This window comes from Martes martes (assembly GCF_963455335.1).
Source record: "Martes martes genome assembly, chromosome: 5".
Taxonomy (NCBI): Eukaryota; Metazoa; Chordata; class Mammalia; order Carnivora; family Mustelidae; genus Martes; species Martes martes.
In genome coordinates, this window is record NC_137892.1 from 83,720,049 (window position 1) to 83,738,183 (window position 18,135).

The following is an 18,135-nucleotide window of genomic DNA, read 5'->3' on the forward strand; positions in this document are numbered from 1 at the left end:
CAGAGATGAACCCCGCCTGGGGAACTCTGAGAGGTTGTGGCAGCCATCCCCACAGATCCTCAGCCATTCCTGTCTGACAAAATGATTCCTCTCCTCCTGGCCCTCCCTGTTGGACAGTCCTGAGCAGCTGCCAGGAACCAACGTCCTCTGGGAAAATCAAGTGCTCAATGTTGATATTTAATCTGTGATAACATGTTCCCCCTCCACGCCAGCTACTGAAAAAACCAGGCCCGAGGGACAACTAAACCGGTTTTATTGTTCCATGCTAAAACACACGTCGGGCTTCACAAGCTTCCAGCCGGGAACAGTACGCAGTTCTGACAAAGGGGACTTGGGTAATGTCCCCACTTTGGCATGACGGGCCCCTCCCTGTGTGGAGAGCCGACGGTACTGCAGGCCCTGGTCTCTGGCGTGGGCCTCCTGTGCTGGTGGGAGCTGCAGGAGGACCTGTCCAGCAAGGGGACTCCTGTTTCCCTTGACTTCTTCTCTTTAGTCTGGCTGGTAAAAAGCAAACTCATTAGAGCCACAAACCCAAACAAAACTCTGGGCTCCAAAAAGCAGTGGTTCTACCACGGAATCATGGAACAGAAAACAGAAATATGATGTGGACAGTTCTTTGAAGACTGATGGTGGAGAGTGGTCCCAAAGCAAGGCAGCTTAAGGCCCTGACTTCTGGTTTCCTCTACATGTCAGGTGGAGGAAAAAGGGACCCAAAATACATGCTTTCTTCCCAGGAGAAAAGTGAACCAACACCCAATATTGATGTAAGAGACAACAACTCTGGTATTAAACTTCCCCTTCCTCAGACCTGCAAAGAGCTGTCAGTGGTACAAATCCGAGAGTTTCATGTTCTATGTATTTTTCTTTTCACTAGAAAATTCTTTTGGTTTTCCAAGATGCAAAGTGTGGAACAAATTTCTGATGTCTCCCTGTGGGCAAACAACATAAACACACAAGCAACAGACATTTCAAAGTAATCCATACAGATTGTTATAAATTATAAAACTAGAAAACACATGAAACCCCACCAAACTTCTTGCCTTTACAGTGGAATATACTAAGGAAATACGCTGCCAGCCTTGGAACTATCTAGTTTTTGGAACAAAGATATGAAAACTTCCAAAGTCCTTAAGTGTCCCCTGCTCTATAAAATAATTTTTTATAAGTTTCTATATTTTATATACCTAAGTTTTATTTATACAATAGTCCATAATGATTAAGATTTTACACCCTATTTTATAAACATCACTCACATACAGATTACCTCATCAGATTCTCTTTTGGTCTATTAAAAACACTGTACTTAAAAAAACAGGACACAAGAGTCTATAGGTTCTCTGCTTGCATTTCCATGGGGGAGTGAATTTTTCTCCCCTTCCATTTTGTCTTTCTGCTTTTTCCCCTAAACGACACCTTCTCCCCGAGCCCCATGGAATAAGCAGCAGCAACAATTCCAGAGGATGAAACCCAGACTCTGCGGTTAGCAACTATCCTAGGGTATTCCAGGGTAAATGTCTGGGCTGACCCCATCCTGGCCATTCTAATTTATCCTCACCCACTTCCCCGCTCTCCCACCACTTTCTGGCCATAACTTCTTGGAATCTCTATGGTGGCGTCTATATGGTGGAACCGACAGACCAAAGATGGATCAGAAAACTTTAGGGAACAGGGAGAGTGGGGTGCTTTTCTCAAGCCTCTGTTCGGCTGGCAACAAATCAGATTCTGCATTTAATGTTTTAAAAAAATATTTTGGTCTATTGCCTAAGCAGATTCTAAATCTCCACAAAACTCTCCACTTGATAAGGCATGGAAAATTCCCGGAGACTTAAAAAACAGCAAGTGTACAAATTAGGAGTGGTGATTTCCTGTTGCTGTGAACAGGAGATGAAGAAGAAAGAAAATGTGAGAAGAAACAAAGGGGAATGAGAGGCCCTTGAACACAAGGCTGTAATTAGCTCATGTGGTCTGATGGGTTCTGGGGACTCAAAGATGTTGTGGTCCACCCACCACCCCATTTTATACAACTTACTTTTGTGTGGGCAGCCTGCCTGTCCCTCACCTTTCCAAGCATCATCTGTAAAAGTAAAATTCCTTCCACCTTTGACATTCAAATGACTTTTCTCTGGAAAATGAAGTCACCGAAACCTATTTATAGGTGTGCTGTAAGGCCTCACGGTAGTAACAAGGAGACCCCGGAATCTGAAGGCAGCATCTCTGAATCCTTTGCTGCTGGGGCAAAAGAGGAGCCAACCAAACCTGAACTCATCCCAGAGGAAAGGGAACAAACACTGAATCAAAGGGATGACAGACAATTGGCAACGCATCCCTGACCACGTGTGAGAGGCAGTGTCATCGCTGAATTATCCTTTCTGTGGTCTCTCCATACCTCTTAGCTTCTCACTCACCACCTGGCAGATAAAGCCAATACTCTTGGGTCGTTGTTGCTTATTATCACTTTCCCCTGGGGTTAACTGAGAGGAGGTTGTGGCTAAAAAGTCCCAGTTATTCATTTAATCAAGAGATGGGTGCTAGTCTGAGTCCTGCACGTGGCAGCTTCACCTAGAAGAAAGCATTCCTGCAAACACAAAATATAGTCCTCACTCGGCTCGTGATCCGGCTCCTGCTTGCTCCTGCTTACAAGGCTTACAAGACTGCATGAAAGGCTGAGGAGATTTCAGTGCAAAATTATAATCCTAAACTTTAAAACAACCAACGCATCCAAATACTGCTGTGTTCTTGTCCATTGTCTTTAATAACCAGGGCAGCGTGTGCTTTTAAAAATGAAATTCTCACTGATGTCTTAAGATGGGGAGAAGATGAAAATATATTGGCTCGAAGAGTCTCAGGGTACTTCTGATTTGCATTTATCGGTACCGTGGCTCTCTCTGGTTGACACAGATAATTTAAAATTTGTATTTTAGGGTAGGGGTGCCCGGCTGGCTCAGTCGGGAGAGCATGTGACTCTTGATCTCGGGGTTGTGAGTTTGAGCCCCACGCTGGGTGTACAATTTGTATTTTCGAGTTTTTAAAACCAGGCATAGAAGATCATCTAATGACTTGCCCTTTAAAATGACTTGTTTCTGAACAAAAAAAGAACACAATAGCCTCTCTGTAGTCTGTGGTAGCTCTCTTATTACATCATGGATTTTTCTTCTGAAATCCTTTATGTACCAAGTCCTCATTTCTTTAATCAGTATGTCCTAACAGAAACCCTCTCGATCAGACAGTTTCAGGGGGAAAGATAGCATGGAATCAGATTGGGAAAGAACACAGATGTGGTGGGAGGACTTAGGATGCTTGGGTGGGAGTTAGGAGAGGGGGTGAAAGCTAGGGGCTTTGTGAAGAGGCACTGGCCTCTCTGGCTTGAATATCCAAGAGGAGAGTATCAGGCCGCCACGGCTCCAAAGGTGAGCTGCGCAGACTGGCCAGTCACAGAGCGAGAAGGAATGTGATGTCTGGTCTTTTCATTTGTCAGGTGCCAAGGTGTGAGAAGCCGGCAAGATAAAGTTTGGCTCTGGCAAAAGGACAGAGTAACAGGAGGGGTAGGAGTTTGCTGGAGCCTGGGACAGCCCGTGAGTCACGCGCTGTTCCTTATCCTGGGTCACCAGACACGGATGCTCTAGTTGAGGACAGACGTGTTCCTTCTCCTATTGCCCTTCGGTCCCAGAGCCCGGCCTGCTGGTATTCCAGTGCCATCCCTGATGTCTGAGGACTATCACATGGTCCACAAGCTCCCCACTGAGCAGTTTCCATCCAAGCAGATCATTTGTTCTCTTCCGTATCCCAGCTGTTCCGAGCTCCCTCTGAGAAGCTGACCAAGGCAGGGTCTGCGAAGGTGAAAAAGATTTCAGATGCTATTCTGTGTGAGCGCACCCTGGAAGGAACTATAGTTCTTTAAAATTCTCAAGCCTTTTGGACAGAAGCCTTTCTTTTCATTTCGCAGAAGAGGTGTTCATCCTATTGGGAGGTACACGGCCTCTAGCTGCCTGCTCCTGGTGATGCTAACTGTGGTCTTTTGGTGAAGATGGTTCTCTACTGGGCTTCTCTGCTCTCAAGCTGCTATTTTCCCATTTGTGATTAATCAGTGTCATGAGAGGAAATACTCTGAGCTCTTCAAGCTTTCATCCACTAATTTTAATATCTACTGATGATTCCTGTATGAACCAAGTATGAGCCTAGTGGCCGCCAAATGGTAATTAAAAAAAATTCCATCATTCCTTCTACATTTAGTAGTTGGCACTCTACTATAAGGAAAAGCTTTCCCTTATATTTATATAGCATGGACTTGGGGACTTCTATCTGATGCTAAAGATTATTATATGTTACTGCCAAAAATGAGTGGGCTGAGTCTAATGATGGAGAAATATCAGACAAACCCCAATGGAGAGAGAGTCTACAAAATAAAAGGCCTATATTCTTCAAAATGTGAAGGTCACGGAAGACAGTGAATCTTGAGGAACTGCTCCAGATTGAAAGAAATTAAAGGGAGATGGTAATTAAATGCATTATGTGGTCCTGGATGGGATCCTAGATAACACATTACATTTTTTGTTTCCTGTGAAGGAAAAAGAGTAGACAACAGAAAACATAGCAGGGTAATTAAATCAGACCTGTAGACTAGTTAACAGTTCTTTATCAGTGTTACCTTCCCGGCTTTGGTCGTTGTATTGTGGTTATGTAAGAGCACATCTTGCTTAGGGGACGGGCTGAAACGTTTAGTGATAGATGGGCATTTGATTTTCAGCTTATTCTCAAATGGTTCAGAAAAATTATATATATATATATATATATATATATAAAATTTACATTAAATATTTAGGTAATGTTAACTAATATATATTATATAAGACCATGTATGAGGAAAAAAAAAAACTTGGTAAGATGTTAGTATCTAGGGTACCTTGCTTTGAAGGGTATTTAGGAATTCTTTTGTACTATTTCAGCAGTATTTTTGTAAGTCTGAAATCCTTTCAAAAACAAAGTTAAAATCCATGAGCCCCCAGAATTTCTCCAAGGCCTCAAATACTCTACTTGGATGACCAAACTCAACGTGTATCCCCACCATCCCCATGTATATAACCAGTGTTGTTCTTGCCCTGTCTGGCCTGCAGCCCCTTTTTTCTCCCCGAGGCTGAGAATGTTCAGAAGGAAGGGCAGCAACAACTCGGGCTGCCCCTGACCGGGTGAGGGCAGGCGATCTGAACACCCAGCCCAAGAGCTGGCTGCTCCCATGACTTTGCTGCTTGGCTCCGGGCCCTCCTCAGTGCAAGTGAAATCCCAGCTGCTCATGCTGAAGGGGGACAGGACGCCTAAAGGCTGATGGGAAACTGGTGCAAGAGTGCTTAGCAAGACTTGCCTTCTGAAAGTCTCAGCCCCAGAGCCTGTCCATGAGCAAGTTCCCATGGAAACCCAGTAAAACCGGAAGTGAGCAGAGAGGGAGGGGGCCGTCTGTTGCCCAATTGCTTTCACCTGAGCCTGATTTCTTTTCTCTCAGAGCACTCCTGGCTGATTTAACAGATCAGTTTTCTCTGGGTAAACTTCAGTGATGTTCACAGTCTCGTTCTTTGCAGGATGGCATGGGAACCCACCTTGCCAGCAATTTATGGGAAACACTGGGGTTCCCCCAAACCCCCACTCTCCAAAGGCAGAGAGTCAGTCCTGAAGAAGCCTTGAGTTTTCCAGCAGGCAGCTGCGTTTGGACTCAAAACTGAGCTTCCCTGAGCTCACAGGGCCTGCAAATGCAGTGCAGCGTTTACTCATTTGCGGACGTGCTCCATTCGGCGTAATAGCCGGGAAGAGCGGTCCGAGTCTCCAGGGGGCTGTTTACCATCAGCGGGCGAAGCAGGCGTGAATACAACGTCTGGGATTACTGCGATGCATTCTGCGTCCCACCGTGTCAGTAAGTTAGGATTTGCAATTAAGCTCTCTTCCCTGTATACCACCCAACATGGGCAGGAGTTCTATGCTGCTGTTCATGACTTTTAGCCCTTAAAAGGGAAGCCACCGGTGTTGAATATACCCTGCTTCTCTTCCGTCTACTGAAACTGGTGTTTTTGCTAGACCTAGGCACGTGCCTTTGGAGCTGGGTTAATACCACTTGGGCCCAGGAAATGGCTGCTTTCATCTGCAGATGGGCCCGGTGTCAGCAGCTGGGAGTGTGTCCCTCTGAGAGCAAAGGCAAGGCGATCTGAGATGATGGCGTCTGGATCTCAAGGAAGTGGTGCTGGTCTGTTTGCTCTTTGAACTGCATTTATGGCGACGTAGCACTTCTGAGAGGGAGTGCCGGGGCAGGAAAGTAATAAGGAAGTGACTGCCAAGGGAAGGCTGGCTGCCACATTAATCTGGCCTTCCGGGTTGTGCTAAATGATGTAGAAAGAACTTCAACTCCAAGATCGACGGACATTTCAGTAGGCACCCGAAAATCCCATCCGTGGTGGGAGGTGTGAATTTACCTATGGCTGGCCGGCTGTAGTTGGGGGACGCAGCCCTTGTGAGTGCTGGGGCTACAGGCCAGGGGTTTTAGGATTAGGCAGGTAGTAACTCTTTGTTTACTGGCTGCTCAGAAGACAAGTCTATCTGAAGTAGAAAAACCTGACGTCCGCAGGAAAGCTTTCATGTTTCATCGTAAATGAGGTGGTGAGCAGTCAGCAGCCTAGACCGGAGTCAGATTGCCTGGGTTTATTTCCGAACTCCACCAGTTCCCAGCTGTGTGGCCCTGCGGAAGTTATTTACTTGCTCTAGGTCCGAGTTTCTTTATCCGTAAAAGGGGGATAGTAATAGTACTTACTTTGGTTGTGGTGAGACGTTTAAATAAGTTAAGTTAAGACATGGGACAGTGTCTGGCACATAGAGGGGATCTGTAATTGTTGGCACAAAAGTATCATGATCAATTGAGAGACGTCTTTAAGATTGTTTCTGTGATCCTGCTTCTTGATTATTTCCAAGAATGGAAAATGCTACAGGTGGAGACAGATCATTAAATGGGCTTATTGTCACACTCACTGCTGCAGCTTCCTTTGCCTTAAAGACCTAAATCTCTGTTCTCTCCGTTGAGTTCTGACAATTTCACACACTAATCTGAAAATAAGGATAATAATAACTCTAGGGGCAGCTGGGTGGCTCAGATGGTCAAGCGTCTGCCTTTAGCTCGGCTCACGATCTTGGGGTTCTGGGATTGAGCCCCTTGTTGGGCTTCCTGATCAGTGGGGAGCCTGCTTCTCCCTCTCCCTCTGCTGCTCCCCCTGCTTGTGCTTACTCTGTCAAATAAATAAAATCTTAAAAAAATAAAATAAAAAAACTTTAGATGGTTGCTGTGAGATGGTCTCTTTTATTCTCCCCATCATGTGGATGAGAAAATTGAGACTCCGAGAAGTGAAGGGACTTGCTCAAAGTCACATAGTGAGTCACCCCTGGGCTACAAGTGTTTCGGTTCTGTAGCCTGGACTCTTCCCTACTCTGCCAGAGAAAGCTTGGGGTTGGCGGTGGGGAGGAGAGAGGGAGGAGGCGGGAGGCTCCCAAGCAACAGTGTTCTCAGAGCGAGTGAGTGAGTGCACATGGAAATTCGGCACGTATATCCTAATGATAATTAAGCAGATGACATGCCTTGACTACACAATTCCAAACAGCCATCCTGACCGCTTTTAAAAAATGACAGATTGCTTTTTGCTTGTTGCACAGTCCTTTCTCAAAGAGCTGTGCGGGCCAGTCCGCTTGTTTTCCAGACAGGGAGTGGGGCTGGAGAAAGGGCAGCCACTTGCTTCTATGTATGTGGCATCTCCCCAGAGCTCCTCCTGCCTGTGTGAGGGTCCTTCTTGGCAAAGACAAAGAGGATGAATCTATTCTTCAATTGTTGGTTCAACACATATTTCTTGTATGATCAAAAATGTTGGATAAATGAATGAATCTCCTTGACATTTGAGCTTGTTTCTGTTCGCCTGTGACGCTGCCTGTCTGGTTCCTTCTCGGTCTTCAGTCTCAGTGCACACGCCACCTCCTTGGAGAAACCATTCCTGCTCACTCTCCCTAATGTGGCTCGTCCCCCGCAGCCATTCTTTGTCTGGTCACTTTGCTTCCTTCCTAACTCCTGTCATATAGAAGCCGTCCTGTGTGTGTGTTGATCATTTACTTCCCTTTACGAAGGCAGGAACTGTCCTTGCACAGTTCACTGCTGTATCCCACGTCTATGGTACGAAAAGTTTCGTCACACGCTTGGTGCTCAAGCAGTTTGTTGGGTGGAAATGAACGGATAAATGAGTGAAGTGATACTGATGTCTACTCAGGAGGAAAATATTCTGTGACTTTAAACAGGGGCAGGGTAAGAGCTAGGACGCTGGCCTGAAGCCCCTTGGTCATCAGGACGTGTCCAGCAGGAGAGGGACTCATCGGCACATGCATTTTCTGAATTACAAAGTGAGCCAGGGGCATGTAATTCTGTTACCTGGCACCTGGGAGGAGGGATTTTCATTGAAATCCCGGCCAGCTAGAAGCATGTCTGTGTCAGACCTATCTGCAAGGCAGAATGGACTTGTCAGCACCGTCAGCCTTGAGAAGTTGCAAGCCCCCAAAGACGCTGCACCCATGTACTCAGCAGCTGGGCTCTGGTGCACCGACAAGCCTGCACCTCATACCTCCAACAGGTGAGGGAGGGGACGGGGTGGGGGCCATCAGAAGAGGAAAGACTCATGGGCATTAGGATAATCGATACATCGAAAATAACTGTCATTAGTACCTCAACCGTGGGCCGTTTCCCAGCTTATGTGAAAAGTGAAGAGAACAAAAATCTGAGATTTCTAGTCTTACAGAGCCAGCCCCGCTGCTTGCTTACCGTTCCCTTAGATGAATGATGTGTCTTCTGAGCCTCAGTTGTTCGATCTAGTAACTAGGGGATCCTAACGCTTTACTCATGGAGTTGTTGTGAGGATTCACTGGGAAACATGCCTGTGAGTAATCAGGATAGCTGATGCCACAGTGTTTTCTATGTGCCGGGCACGGTGCTCGTGACTTTACGTTCATTCCCTCGTTTCCTCCCCACCACACCACTCCAAGAACGACGACTACTACCTGCATCTTACAAGCCAGGGACTACAAGGCTGGGGAGATAAATGACTTGCCCACAGTGGCACAGGGAAGAAACATAGAACCTGGATTTGAATTTGGGCTGCCTGGCTGGCTGCGCTCTTCCCTCCCCGTAAGTTAGCGCAGTATCTGCATGGAGCACACGGCTAACGAATGGCAGCTAGTAAGTGTCTGTTCTACTCAGCGTTTCCGCAGCTCACCTGCCTTAGCGCCTCTGCCACTCCCGCAGACTTCTCCACCAGCTATCACTTCTAGACTCCTTGTGCACACCAGCATCTGGCCTCCCTGCTCCCTTCACATTCCCTCTGACCCTATGAAGAGCTGAGGTATTGTTGCCACTCTTCAGAGGAGTCAAGAAAGTCTCAGAGAGGGTAGTTGGTCTAAGGTCAGAGAGCCAAGAAGACCAGGATTTGAACCCAGGGACTTGTGATTCCAGAGCCCAGGTGCTTTCTCTCCACATGGCTAACAACGTTTTTCCATGTTAACATCTTTCAGAACATGTTTCTCCTCCCTGAAGCCCCCTGACAACTGAAACACTCCCTCATTGCTCTCTCCCCTTCTTGTTTCTGTTTGTATGATAGAGCTGCGTTTTTACAGTACTCTCCGATTTTGAATTGTGTCTCCATATCCATTTATTGGTAATAACTACCATTTATTGAACCCTTTGATGTACCCATACAACAATCAGAGCTGCACATGCATGATTTCACTTAATCCTGCCGAGAGCCCGACGAGGTGGAGGTTCTGATACCCATTTTACTGATGGGAAAACGTTTAGGCAGGTGTTGTAACTTATCCAAGTTTGTTTAGTTATTTGCCAAAGGAAACATAACTAGGGAGTGACAAAGGTAGGACATAAACCCAGATGACTTGGTTCCAAAACCCTTTACTTGAGCTATTATTATTATATTGCCTCTCCATATCTTACAATGTTCTAGTGGATTGGGTACGTAGCTGGTGTAGCTATCCCCAAATCCTTGCTGACCAAAACTTTTAAGTCTAGTCCTTCATTGGAGGTCTCCATGATGAAGACGCCCTAGGCTCTCAGAATTGCCAACATCTAAAAAGAGCTTAAGCTTAAAAAAGATTTGAGCTCATAAATAGAATGTGCAGAACGGGATATTTGGAAACATGGTTCTGATATCTAAAATTCCCTTCCAACCGGTGCTGCCCCTTCTGACCGACTGTTCTCCTTGTCATGGAAGCTGATGCTATCTCACTAGAGCTATGACTGACATGTCCTTTTCAGGGAGTGAAGTCTTTTCCAGCTCTTTCCTTGACAGAGACGTGAAACATCTTCCCAAAGAACTGGGAGTGGGGAAGGGGTGGGTACCACCCTTTGGCGGCGCTATTGATTTGAATTCCTCCTTAGTCCTCCAGGTGGTTTTGTTGCCTCCTTACTTTCAGAGGTCAACTTGCTTTTGCTTTCTTTGTGAAGGTCTGCTGAATGCCACCAGCTCTCACAGTCCTCTTGGGTGGTCCAGGGAGTCGCTGTGTTCACTGGGGAGGGCAGCAGGATGGCTCTGGCCTCTGGAATACACGTGACCTGCAGCAGTCAAACTCCGATGTCACGAATGCCCTTCATGCAGTCTGTCGGTCATGCTAGCACTGATTCTAAGAGCATTAACTGAAGAGTCACAAAATGGCTTTTGCAGATGCCTTTTGCCTGTCTCCCCAGGTCTTGGCTAGCCTCCTTTTTAGTCTTTAGTAGCTCTTGTCCATCCCGCAGTGACCCTATCTGCATAATTAGCTTGCATCTGTGGGTGTGTGTTTACCCCTGAAAGCAGTCGCCTTTGACCTTTGGATAAATACGGGCACGGAAGGCTGGAAGATGTTCTTGCTCTGAGTCCTCCTGTTCCCACAGAGAAGATGAAAGTGGAGGGTCATTTTGGAAATCATGCCCCCCATCTTCTGGGTCTCTGTTCTGTATCATTTAGAGTGAGGACAGGCAAAACCAGAAATAAACTCACGAAGAGGGAGAGATCTAGGGAATGCAAAATAATTATCGTGCTTTGACGTCAGTGATCCAGAACCACACTGTAAGCTTCGGTTCTTTTTCAAGTTGCTTGGTTGTGTCTGGCTGCCCTTGGAGCAGGGGTACATTTGCTTTTTGGATATCTCCGTAGAGAACACTCGCAGTTACCTTCCTACCCACCACTACTTCTTGATGACAGTTTTAATCTGGGTGGGCTGGCTCCTCTGAATTAAACCATCCTCTGCCCCTGCCCCCACCTGCATCCCTGTGATTTCAGAAGCACATACCCAATTTGTGTATCCTCTCCAGCCTCAACCATGTTTTGTGTTAATAGTCGCAACAGAGGGACCCAGTGATTTAAGATTAAGGTCTGGGCTTAGAGTTCTGGATTCTAGTCCTTGTTGCCTTGGGCTGGTCATTTGACCTCTGAGCCTTAACTGTAATCTCTAAAATAGGATAATGCAAATCCTCCCCTCATAGGGTTGGATAGGATTAGATGGCATAATGCAAGTAAAATTCTTGGTACATAGTAGGTGCTCAATAAATGGTGACAATTACTACTGGATGGTGAGTCAGGGACATTTTTTTTTTTTTTTTTGTATTCTCCCTACCATCTCAAACTGGTCGTGAAACCTTAAATAAGGCACTGACACATTCTGAGTCTCAGTTTCCTGATCTGTAGTCAGGGGACAAGAATAGCTTTTGCCTGCAGACTTCACAAGGTTCTTGGGAGACTTTCTAGCAGTGGCAGCCAGATCTGTTTTGGTTTCAGATTCTAAGGGGCTGTTTCTGGTTTCTGTAGTTGACTCCCCAGGGTGGGGCAGGCAAGGCCCAGAGGAGAGCCGCCTGGAGAGCCGTGTACTCAAAAGGTTTGGGCACAGCCGCAAACTGTATCTTACCTATTTGGAAGCAGCAAGGTCTCTCTAAGCAGCGGTACTGGGAAGGAGGCATACAAAAATCCCTCTAAACTAGAACTTCTTAAAACCAGATATGCCGTACATCAAAACCTCAATTCCCAGCAATGACTCAATGCCTTAGAATCCCAGTGACAGGGGCCAGATGGGAGTTCAAATATTCAGCGGGTTTCTGTGGCCTCAGGTTGCGATAGCTGCTTTGACTGGTGTTTACTGAGCAGATCTATGAGCCGCACTGAAAATTCCATATGGTACATGTGCGGAAAACGTACAGGGGAATGGTAAGCATGGAGTTCACGATAGTGGTTGTGAGGGAAGGGGGGGAGGGGAAGAAAGAATGAGATTGGATGAAGCACATGGCAGGCTTCAATGGAATGGATAATGATTATTTTTTAAAAAGCTAGATGGTGGGGGCACCCGGGTGGCTCAGTGGGTTAAAGCCTCTGCCTTCGGCTCAGGTCATGATCCCAGGGTCCTGGGATTGAGCCCCGCATCAGGCTCTCTGGTCAGCGGGGAGCCTGCTTCCCCCCACCCCACCTGGTTCTCTGCCTATTTGTGATCTCTGTCAAATAAATAAATTTTTAAAAAAATCTTAAAAAAAAAAAAGCTAGATGGTAGGTATATGGTTATTTGTTTCACGATCATATATATATATATATATATATATATGATATAATTTAATTCAAATAAGGGAGGAAGGCAGAAAGGAGCTCCCAGGTCCAGTAGAATTCCTAAGAAACACCACACTGAGAGGCCCATATGTGTTTTCTCTCTCCTGTGAACCACTGAGCCCCCACAGTCTCTCATGGAGCCTGATCCAGAGTGGGTGAGGTATAACCGGTGTTGAATGGATGGATGGATGGATTGATGGATGGATGGATGGATGGATGGATGTGGAAGGCTCCTCCATGCCCCCTGCCCCCATCACCTTTGATCCCACCTTGGCTGCATTCTGTTTGTTGAAGTGACGGTCAGCAGGCAGAAGGGCTTCCAGAGAACATTTTGTCTCTGCTCTGGTCTAGGACACAACACTATGGCCTGGCAAACAGATGGCTTGATCATTTAACATTGTTCTATTTCAAGCAATATGTCCTTGCAAGATTTATTCGCAGGGACACCGAGCTGCTGCTGCAAGGATCTTCGGAGTTAACTCTTCCAGTCTGGTCTTGCCTGCCCAACATACTCCCCGAGTGACTGTCATTCATGGTCACCTGAGAGGTTGCTGGAAGTGCTCACACTCCCTTATGCTCAGCCCAGAGCAGACCTGGGGTCTTTACTGTCCAGACACAAACAAGAGAAGCGCCTGTGGGAGCAGCTGCTGGCCCCAGCTTAGCCAAGCTCGCTCAGCACTTGCTGCCAGCAGACAGCCTTGATAGGACTTCCCTCGGCCGCCGGTCCCAGTGGCGCACATCCCAGGGAGGATGTCCAGGGGCTGGGAGGCTGGTCTGTGTGGGCAGAGGCGGGAGAGAGGGCGAGGATCATGCCTGCTCATCTTACTGAAACAAGCAACTTCCATACCTGCTTACTTGATGCTAGAGGAGCTGGGAAGCTAAGGGCATTGCTTGAACCTGTGAAAATGTTGCTTAAAAAACTTGGAGACCAGTGAGCAAGGAACTGCCCACTTTCTAAGTCCTCTCCTTTCCTAAGCCAAGGGCCCGATGGAAGTGATTATCAAGGGCTGGACAGTGGCTGGGATACGGACGGGGAAGAGTGTTGGGCTTGATAGCAGAGGTCTTCATCTCTGAGGGACCTCTCTGGGCCTCATCCTCTATTACAGGGTAATAGTCAAGATATTCAGCCACTGCCATGGCACAGGCACTAGCCAGTGAGAACAAAGAAGAGCTTTACTGCTGAAGGTCTCAGCTGCACCAGGCCTGAGCTCTCAGGCTGCTGGAGGGTAGAGTGATGGGGAGAATGTGGAGAAAGGGCCAGGGGGGAGGAGTGGGAGCTCTGAGCACTCACTGTTCGCCTATCACTACCGGCATTGTTCATATATCGGCACCCAGTGTGGCTACGTTCCTGGCCTACTGTATGAGACGAGAAAGGTAGATTTGTTCTTAGACATCAGAATCACTTGGGGGGTATGCTGACAACACAGATGCCTAGACTCCACCTCAAGACTGTTGACTGACACCCTGTTAGGCCCAGACTAAGCTTGCTATACTCATGAGACCCAAGTGCCTGGACGAGCTGATCTCTCAGGGTCTAGCTCTAACTTTCAAGGTATCCCTGGAGACAGAAATGATGTCCAGCACACAGACTCCAGGAGAACATGCCTAATTCACATGGTGGTTATGTGAGTGAGCAAAGCAGGCTTGGGGGGATGGTGTGGCAAACGGAAGAACGCATGTCCACCTAGCTACAGCTTGCCCCTGACCCAGCCCTGCTGGAGCGCTGCTGTTCTGAAACGGCAGGCCTGGGATGGACAGACCTTCCGCATTTTCACTGGAAGTTGGAAGTCAGGGAGCCCTGCATTTACTGGGTCAGTCCTGCATCTCACCAACTCGTAGGCGGGGCACTGCTTTGAACTCTTGCTGCTCCAAAAGCCCTGTCTGTGGGTGGTGGAGGGCGAAGGAGGTGGTGCCGGTCCCACACAAGAAAGGAAGCCCTAGGTGAGGGTCCTGATGCTGCTTAAGGAGAACATTTCCTCAAGTATGGCTGTAGCCTGGGTGCCTGCGTGGCTCGGTCAGCTAAGCATCCGCTTTCGGCTCAGGTCATGATCCCAGGGTCCTGGGACTGAGCCCCACATTGGGCTCCCTGCTCGGCAGGGAGTCTGCTTCAACCTCTCCCTCTGCCCCCCTGCTGCTTATGTTCTCTCTCTCTCAAATAAATCAAATCTTTAAAAAAACAACCAAAAATATGGCCCTATGCTGTGCCCCTCCACCACCTCTCAGATGTCCCCCTGACCCCAGCCCCAATCAGAGCCTGCCCTCAGCACCTTTCCTAGTGCTCAGATGCCAGGGTCTGATCACGAGGCAAAGGGGGCACCTTCCTAGTGACTGAGTCTTGGCTGAGGGATGGAGTTCTCGCAGCTTGACTTGTCTTCAGACATGAGGTACTCGGTCTACCTGGGATTCCCTCGAAGGCTCCACAAAGGAGTGGATTTCTCTCTATATAGGAGAACTTGGCTTGATTACTGCAAGTGCTAAATGCTGCTTTCTTTGCTTGGAATGCCTCCCCCCACCCCTTTTTCTCTCCGACTCCTATTTACCCTTCAGGACTCAGCCTACCCTGTGCTCTGACCTCTGTGACAGGGCCATACTCATTTCATTTTAGCACCGCCGCCCCGGACATGGCCTTGCTTTAGACTTCCTCACCTGGAACTCCAGTGACCCGCTCCCTTAAAAACATTCAAGTCTGACATGTGTGAGGTATGTACTATGTCACTTGATAATACTATGTCAGTTAATCCTCACGCTAGCCCAATGAGACTGGCACTAGTATCATTCCGCTGTTATCAGAGAGACTGACTCAGAGAGATTAAGTAACTTGCCCAACATCACACGGCTAGCACGTGGTAAATGGGGATCTGAACTCAGTCTGCGTGTGGCCGAGGCTGCATCGGCATCCATTACACCATTCCCTGTGGTTGGGAATCAGTGGCCTAGGTCAAGGTTGCTCTCTTCATTCATAAAGCACAGTCCCACGTTGGGCTTTGAAGTCAGAGAGCTTGAGCTTGGGGCGTGGGCAGCTGTCAAACCCACTCTGCTGCCATCTGTGGCTACCCTTTGCACCTCGGTTTCCCTGGCTTTGTTCTGGGGACAATTACAGTTGCCTTAGGACGTAATAGCAGACATTATAGGAGAGGACGCATCTGTTGTCCTCATTGCGGTGCCCAGCACATGGGGACTGTCCGAAACATGATGGTGGAAGCAATGATTGGAAGGGCCAGTGAGTTCAGAAATAGCACTCTCTTCTCCTTTCCAAGCCTCATTTGGCTCTGCAGAGATGGACTTTGGTTTGGGAGGGAGTATGTGTGATGCTGGGCATTAGTGAAGAGTCTGGAATGGGGGTGGCAAGCTTTCGGATTGTTGACATTTCTCAGAAAGGTTACCCCATAAAGACAGTGGACAACTGGAAGACTATTCTGTTCCACGTGGAAGGCAAGGACCGTGTCTCCATTACTCCCTACAACCCGCTTGTCAGCCGCAATACTTAACACTAACTGGACCCGCTGCTGCTGGGTGGGAGCTACTGAGGTGGGAGCTGTGCTGGTTTCCCTGGGACTCGACTCCTGCTGCTTCTCAACACTGAGGCAGAGTCTAAATATTTGCTTGGCTGGTGGTATCATGTATCTGCACTCTGGGGGGTAGAGCAGAATGACTAAACTCATGGCTAAACTCACTGAGGGTGCTCTTCTGACACGTCGAGGATGCCTCCCTCTTGGGGGTGCCCCCGCAACCCTGTTCACGAGACGCTGACTTCGGCACCACCTCGGCGGGGTCGCCTGGTTTTGCAGGCTCCATCCTTCAGTCTCCACTTGTCAGGAGTATCAAAGCCACTCTCCCTCTCTTCTTCCCTGACACTCTCCTCTGCCTCCCCCATCTTTGTCTTTCTCTTTGTCTTTCACGCCCACTCCCCACACTCTCTCCACCTCCCTCTTCTCCTCCTCCTTCCTTCCCTCTCCATCCTTCTTTGCCCCACCTCTGTCCTAGCAGCTTCCCCCATGAAGCGTCCCCGCTCCGGCCTTGTGCTAGCATCTTCTTCCTGACCTTGCTGCCTTATACCATGACCCAGTGAAACAGCTAGAGCGCCCCAAACGAAGAGAAATGAGAGCAAGTAAAGAAGGCTGTAATGCAAATGCAATAGATGTCTAACCTCAACCCCCTTACACAGCCGTCTTGAAGCAAGCTGTGTTTCCTGGGGACGTCAGACCAGAGCCAGGATGAATGAAATCGCCAGAATTCCATGCAGGACCCTATCCACAGCCCTGTGCTTCCTGCTCAGCTATTGTGTAGGGACGGTACGTGGGAAAACAGATTCAGAAGTTTAAAGTATGACCATAGCTTTCTCTCTGACCTTCTCGTTCGGACCAAATCCAGGAAGCCGACTCCCTTTGGTTTTAGAGGATTCTCAGAGTGATCAGAGTGTCCATCTCACACCCTTCCCCAAAGTCCCCCCTCACTGCCAGGATTAAGACTCAGTGGAGGGAACAACGTGGCAGCCCCTAGCGGCCAGTGTACAGGCCCCGGGAGCTGTTCCGATGCTTGTTGAGAACACGGTGATGAGGTCAAAGAAACAACGCCAACATTCCCACCATTGTGACACCCCTGGCCGAAGTCCCTTTTAGGGCGCCGTAGAAATTCTACAAGAACACAGGGGATGAGGCTGCACACGCCATTCAGGGAAGAGGGTGGGCAGGTCCGTCTCCCGCTCCTTGGTCTGAGTAGCGGCCTTGCTGCCTCAAATTGTTATGTTTGCAAGGCCACATGCTTCATCTTCCCACCCAGGGCAGGACTCCCTGTGCCCACCTTTCCTTTCCCAGAGGTAACATGGGCAGAACAAGGACCCAGGCTTGAGTAGCCAAAGAATGGCAGGGCGCTATCAGTGGAGGCAGACTGTATTTAAACGCAATTCACCTCTTTGGGGTCTGGGAAAAGCCACCCGTAGATTCATTTGCTGGGAAACACGGTCTGTGTGGCCGAAGTGGCGGACACCGGGGTCACGGTCTTGCCCAAACTTGACTTCCTTCGGAGGTCTGTCTGCTGTCCGGAATGGCAGCCGCTTCGGTGGGCGAATAGGATGTTCATCTCTGGGCCCGAGGGGGCTGCTTCCGGCTGGGAACTCTTCGGGGTGGTGGGCTGTTCAGGCTTTCCTGCGGTGGGATGGGAGGTGTACTGTTTGGCGGGAGGAGGGCTGTAGTTCTGAAATCTCACGGTTTTGACTTGCTGCAAGAGAAAGCAGAGCGAAAGGACCCAGGTGAGGGGGGAGCTGTGCTGGTTTCCCTGGGACTCGGCTCCTGCTGTTTCTCAACACTTGTCCCTCCTTAAAATGCCTCATTTCTGTGCTCATTCGGTAAATACTTGTGTTCACTATGAGGGTCTATTCTGCATCGTGCTGTGGTGGTAGAGGTGGCAGATGCTAGGGGAGATGCTAGGTAGGGAGCCCTCTTGCACTGCAGCTGGGATGGGGTAGCCACGGAAGGCTTCCTGGAGGCAGAGAGGTTTAAAA

General features: G+C 48.4%; 1 protein-coding gene across 5 annotated transcripts in view; it reads right to left on the bottom strand.

The window, feature by feature from the left end:
• Positions 1 to 236: 236 nt before the first annotated feature.
• SH3RF2 (SH3 domain containing ring finger 2) overlaps positions 237 to 18,135 on the bottom strand; it is a 126,617-nt gene continuing 108,718 nt past the window's right edge. For 2 of the 5 annotated variants that reach the window (XM_080803650.1, XM_080803647.1), the window contains 2 exons: positions 17,544 to 17,852; positions 892 to 3,827 (listed from right to left, as the gene is read on the bottom strand). In XM_080803650.1, the coding sequence (XP_080659776.1) occupies positions 17,577 to 17,852 (276 nt within the window). In that variant the 3' untranslated portion in view covers positions 892 to 3,827; positions 17,544 to 17,576. Of the gene's footprint in view, positions 499 to 891; positions 3,828 to 16,242; positions 17,853 to 18,135 lie in introns of those variants that run through there. The other 3 variants (XM_080803646.1, XM_080803649.1, XM_080803648.1) reach the window with 2 other exon arrangements.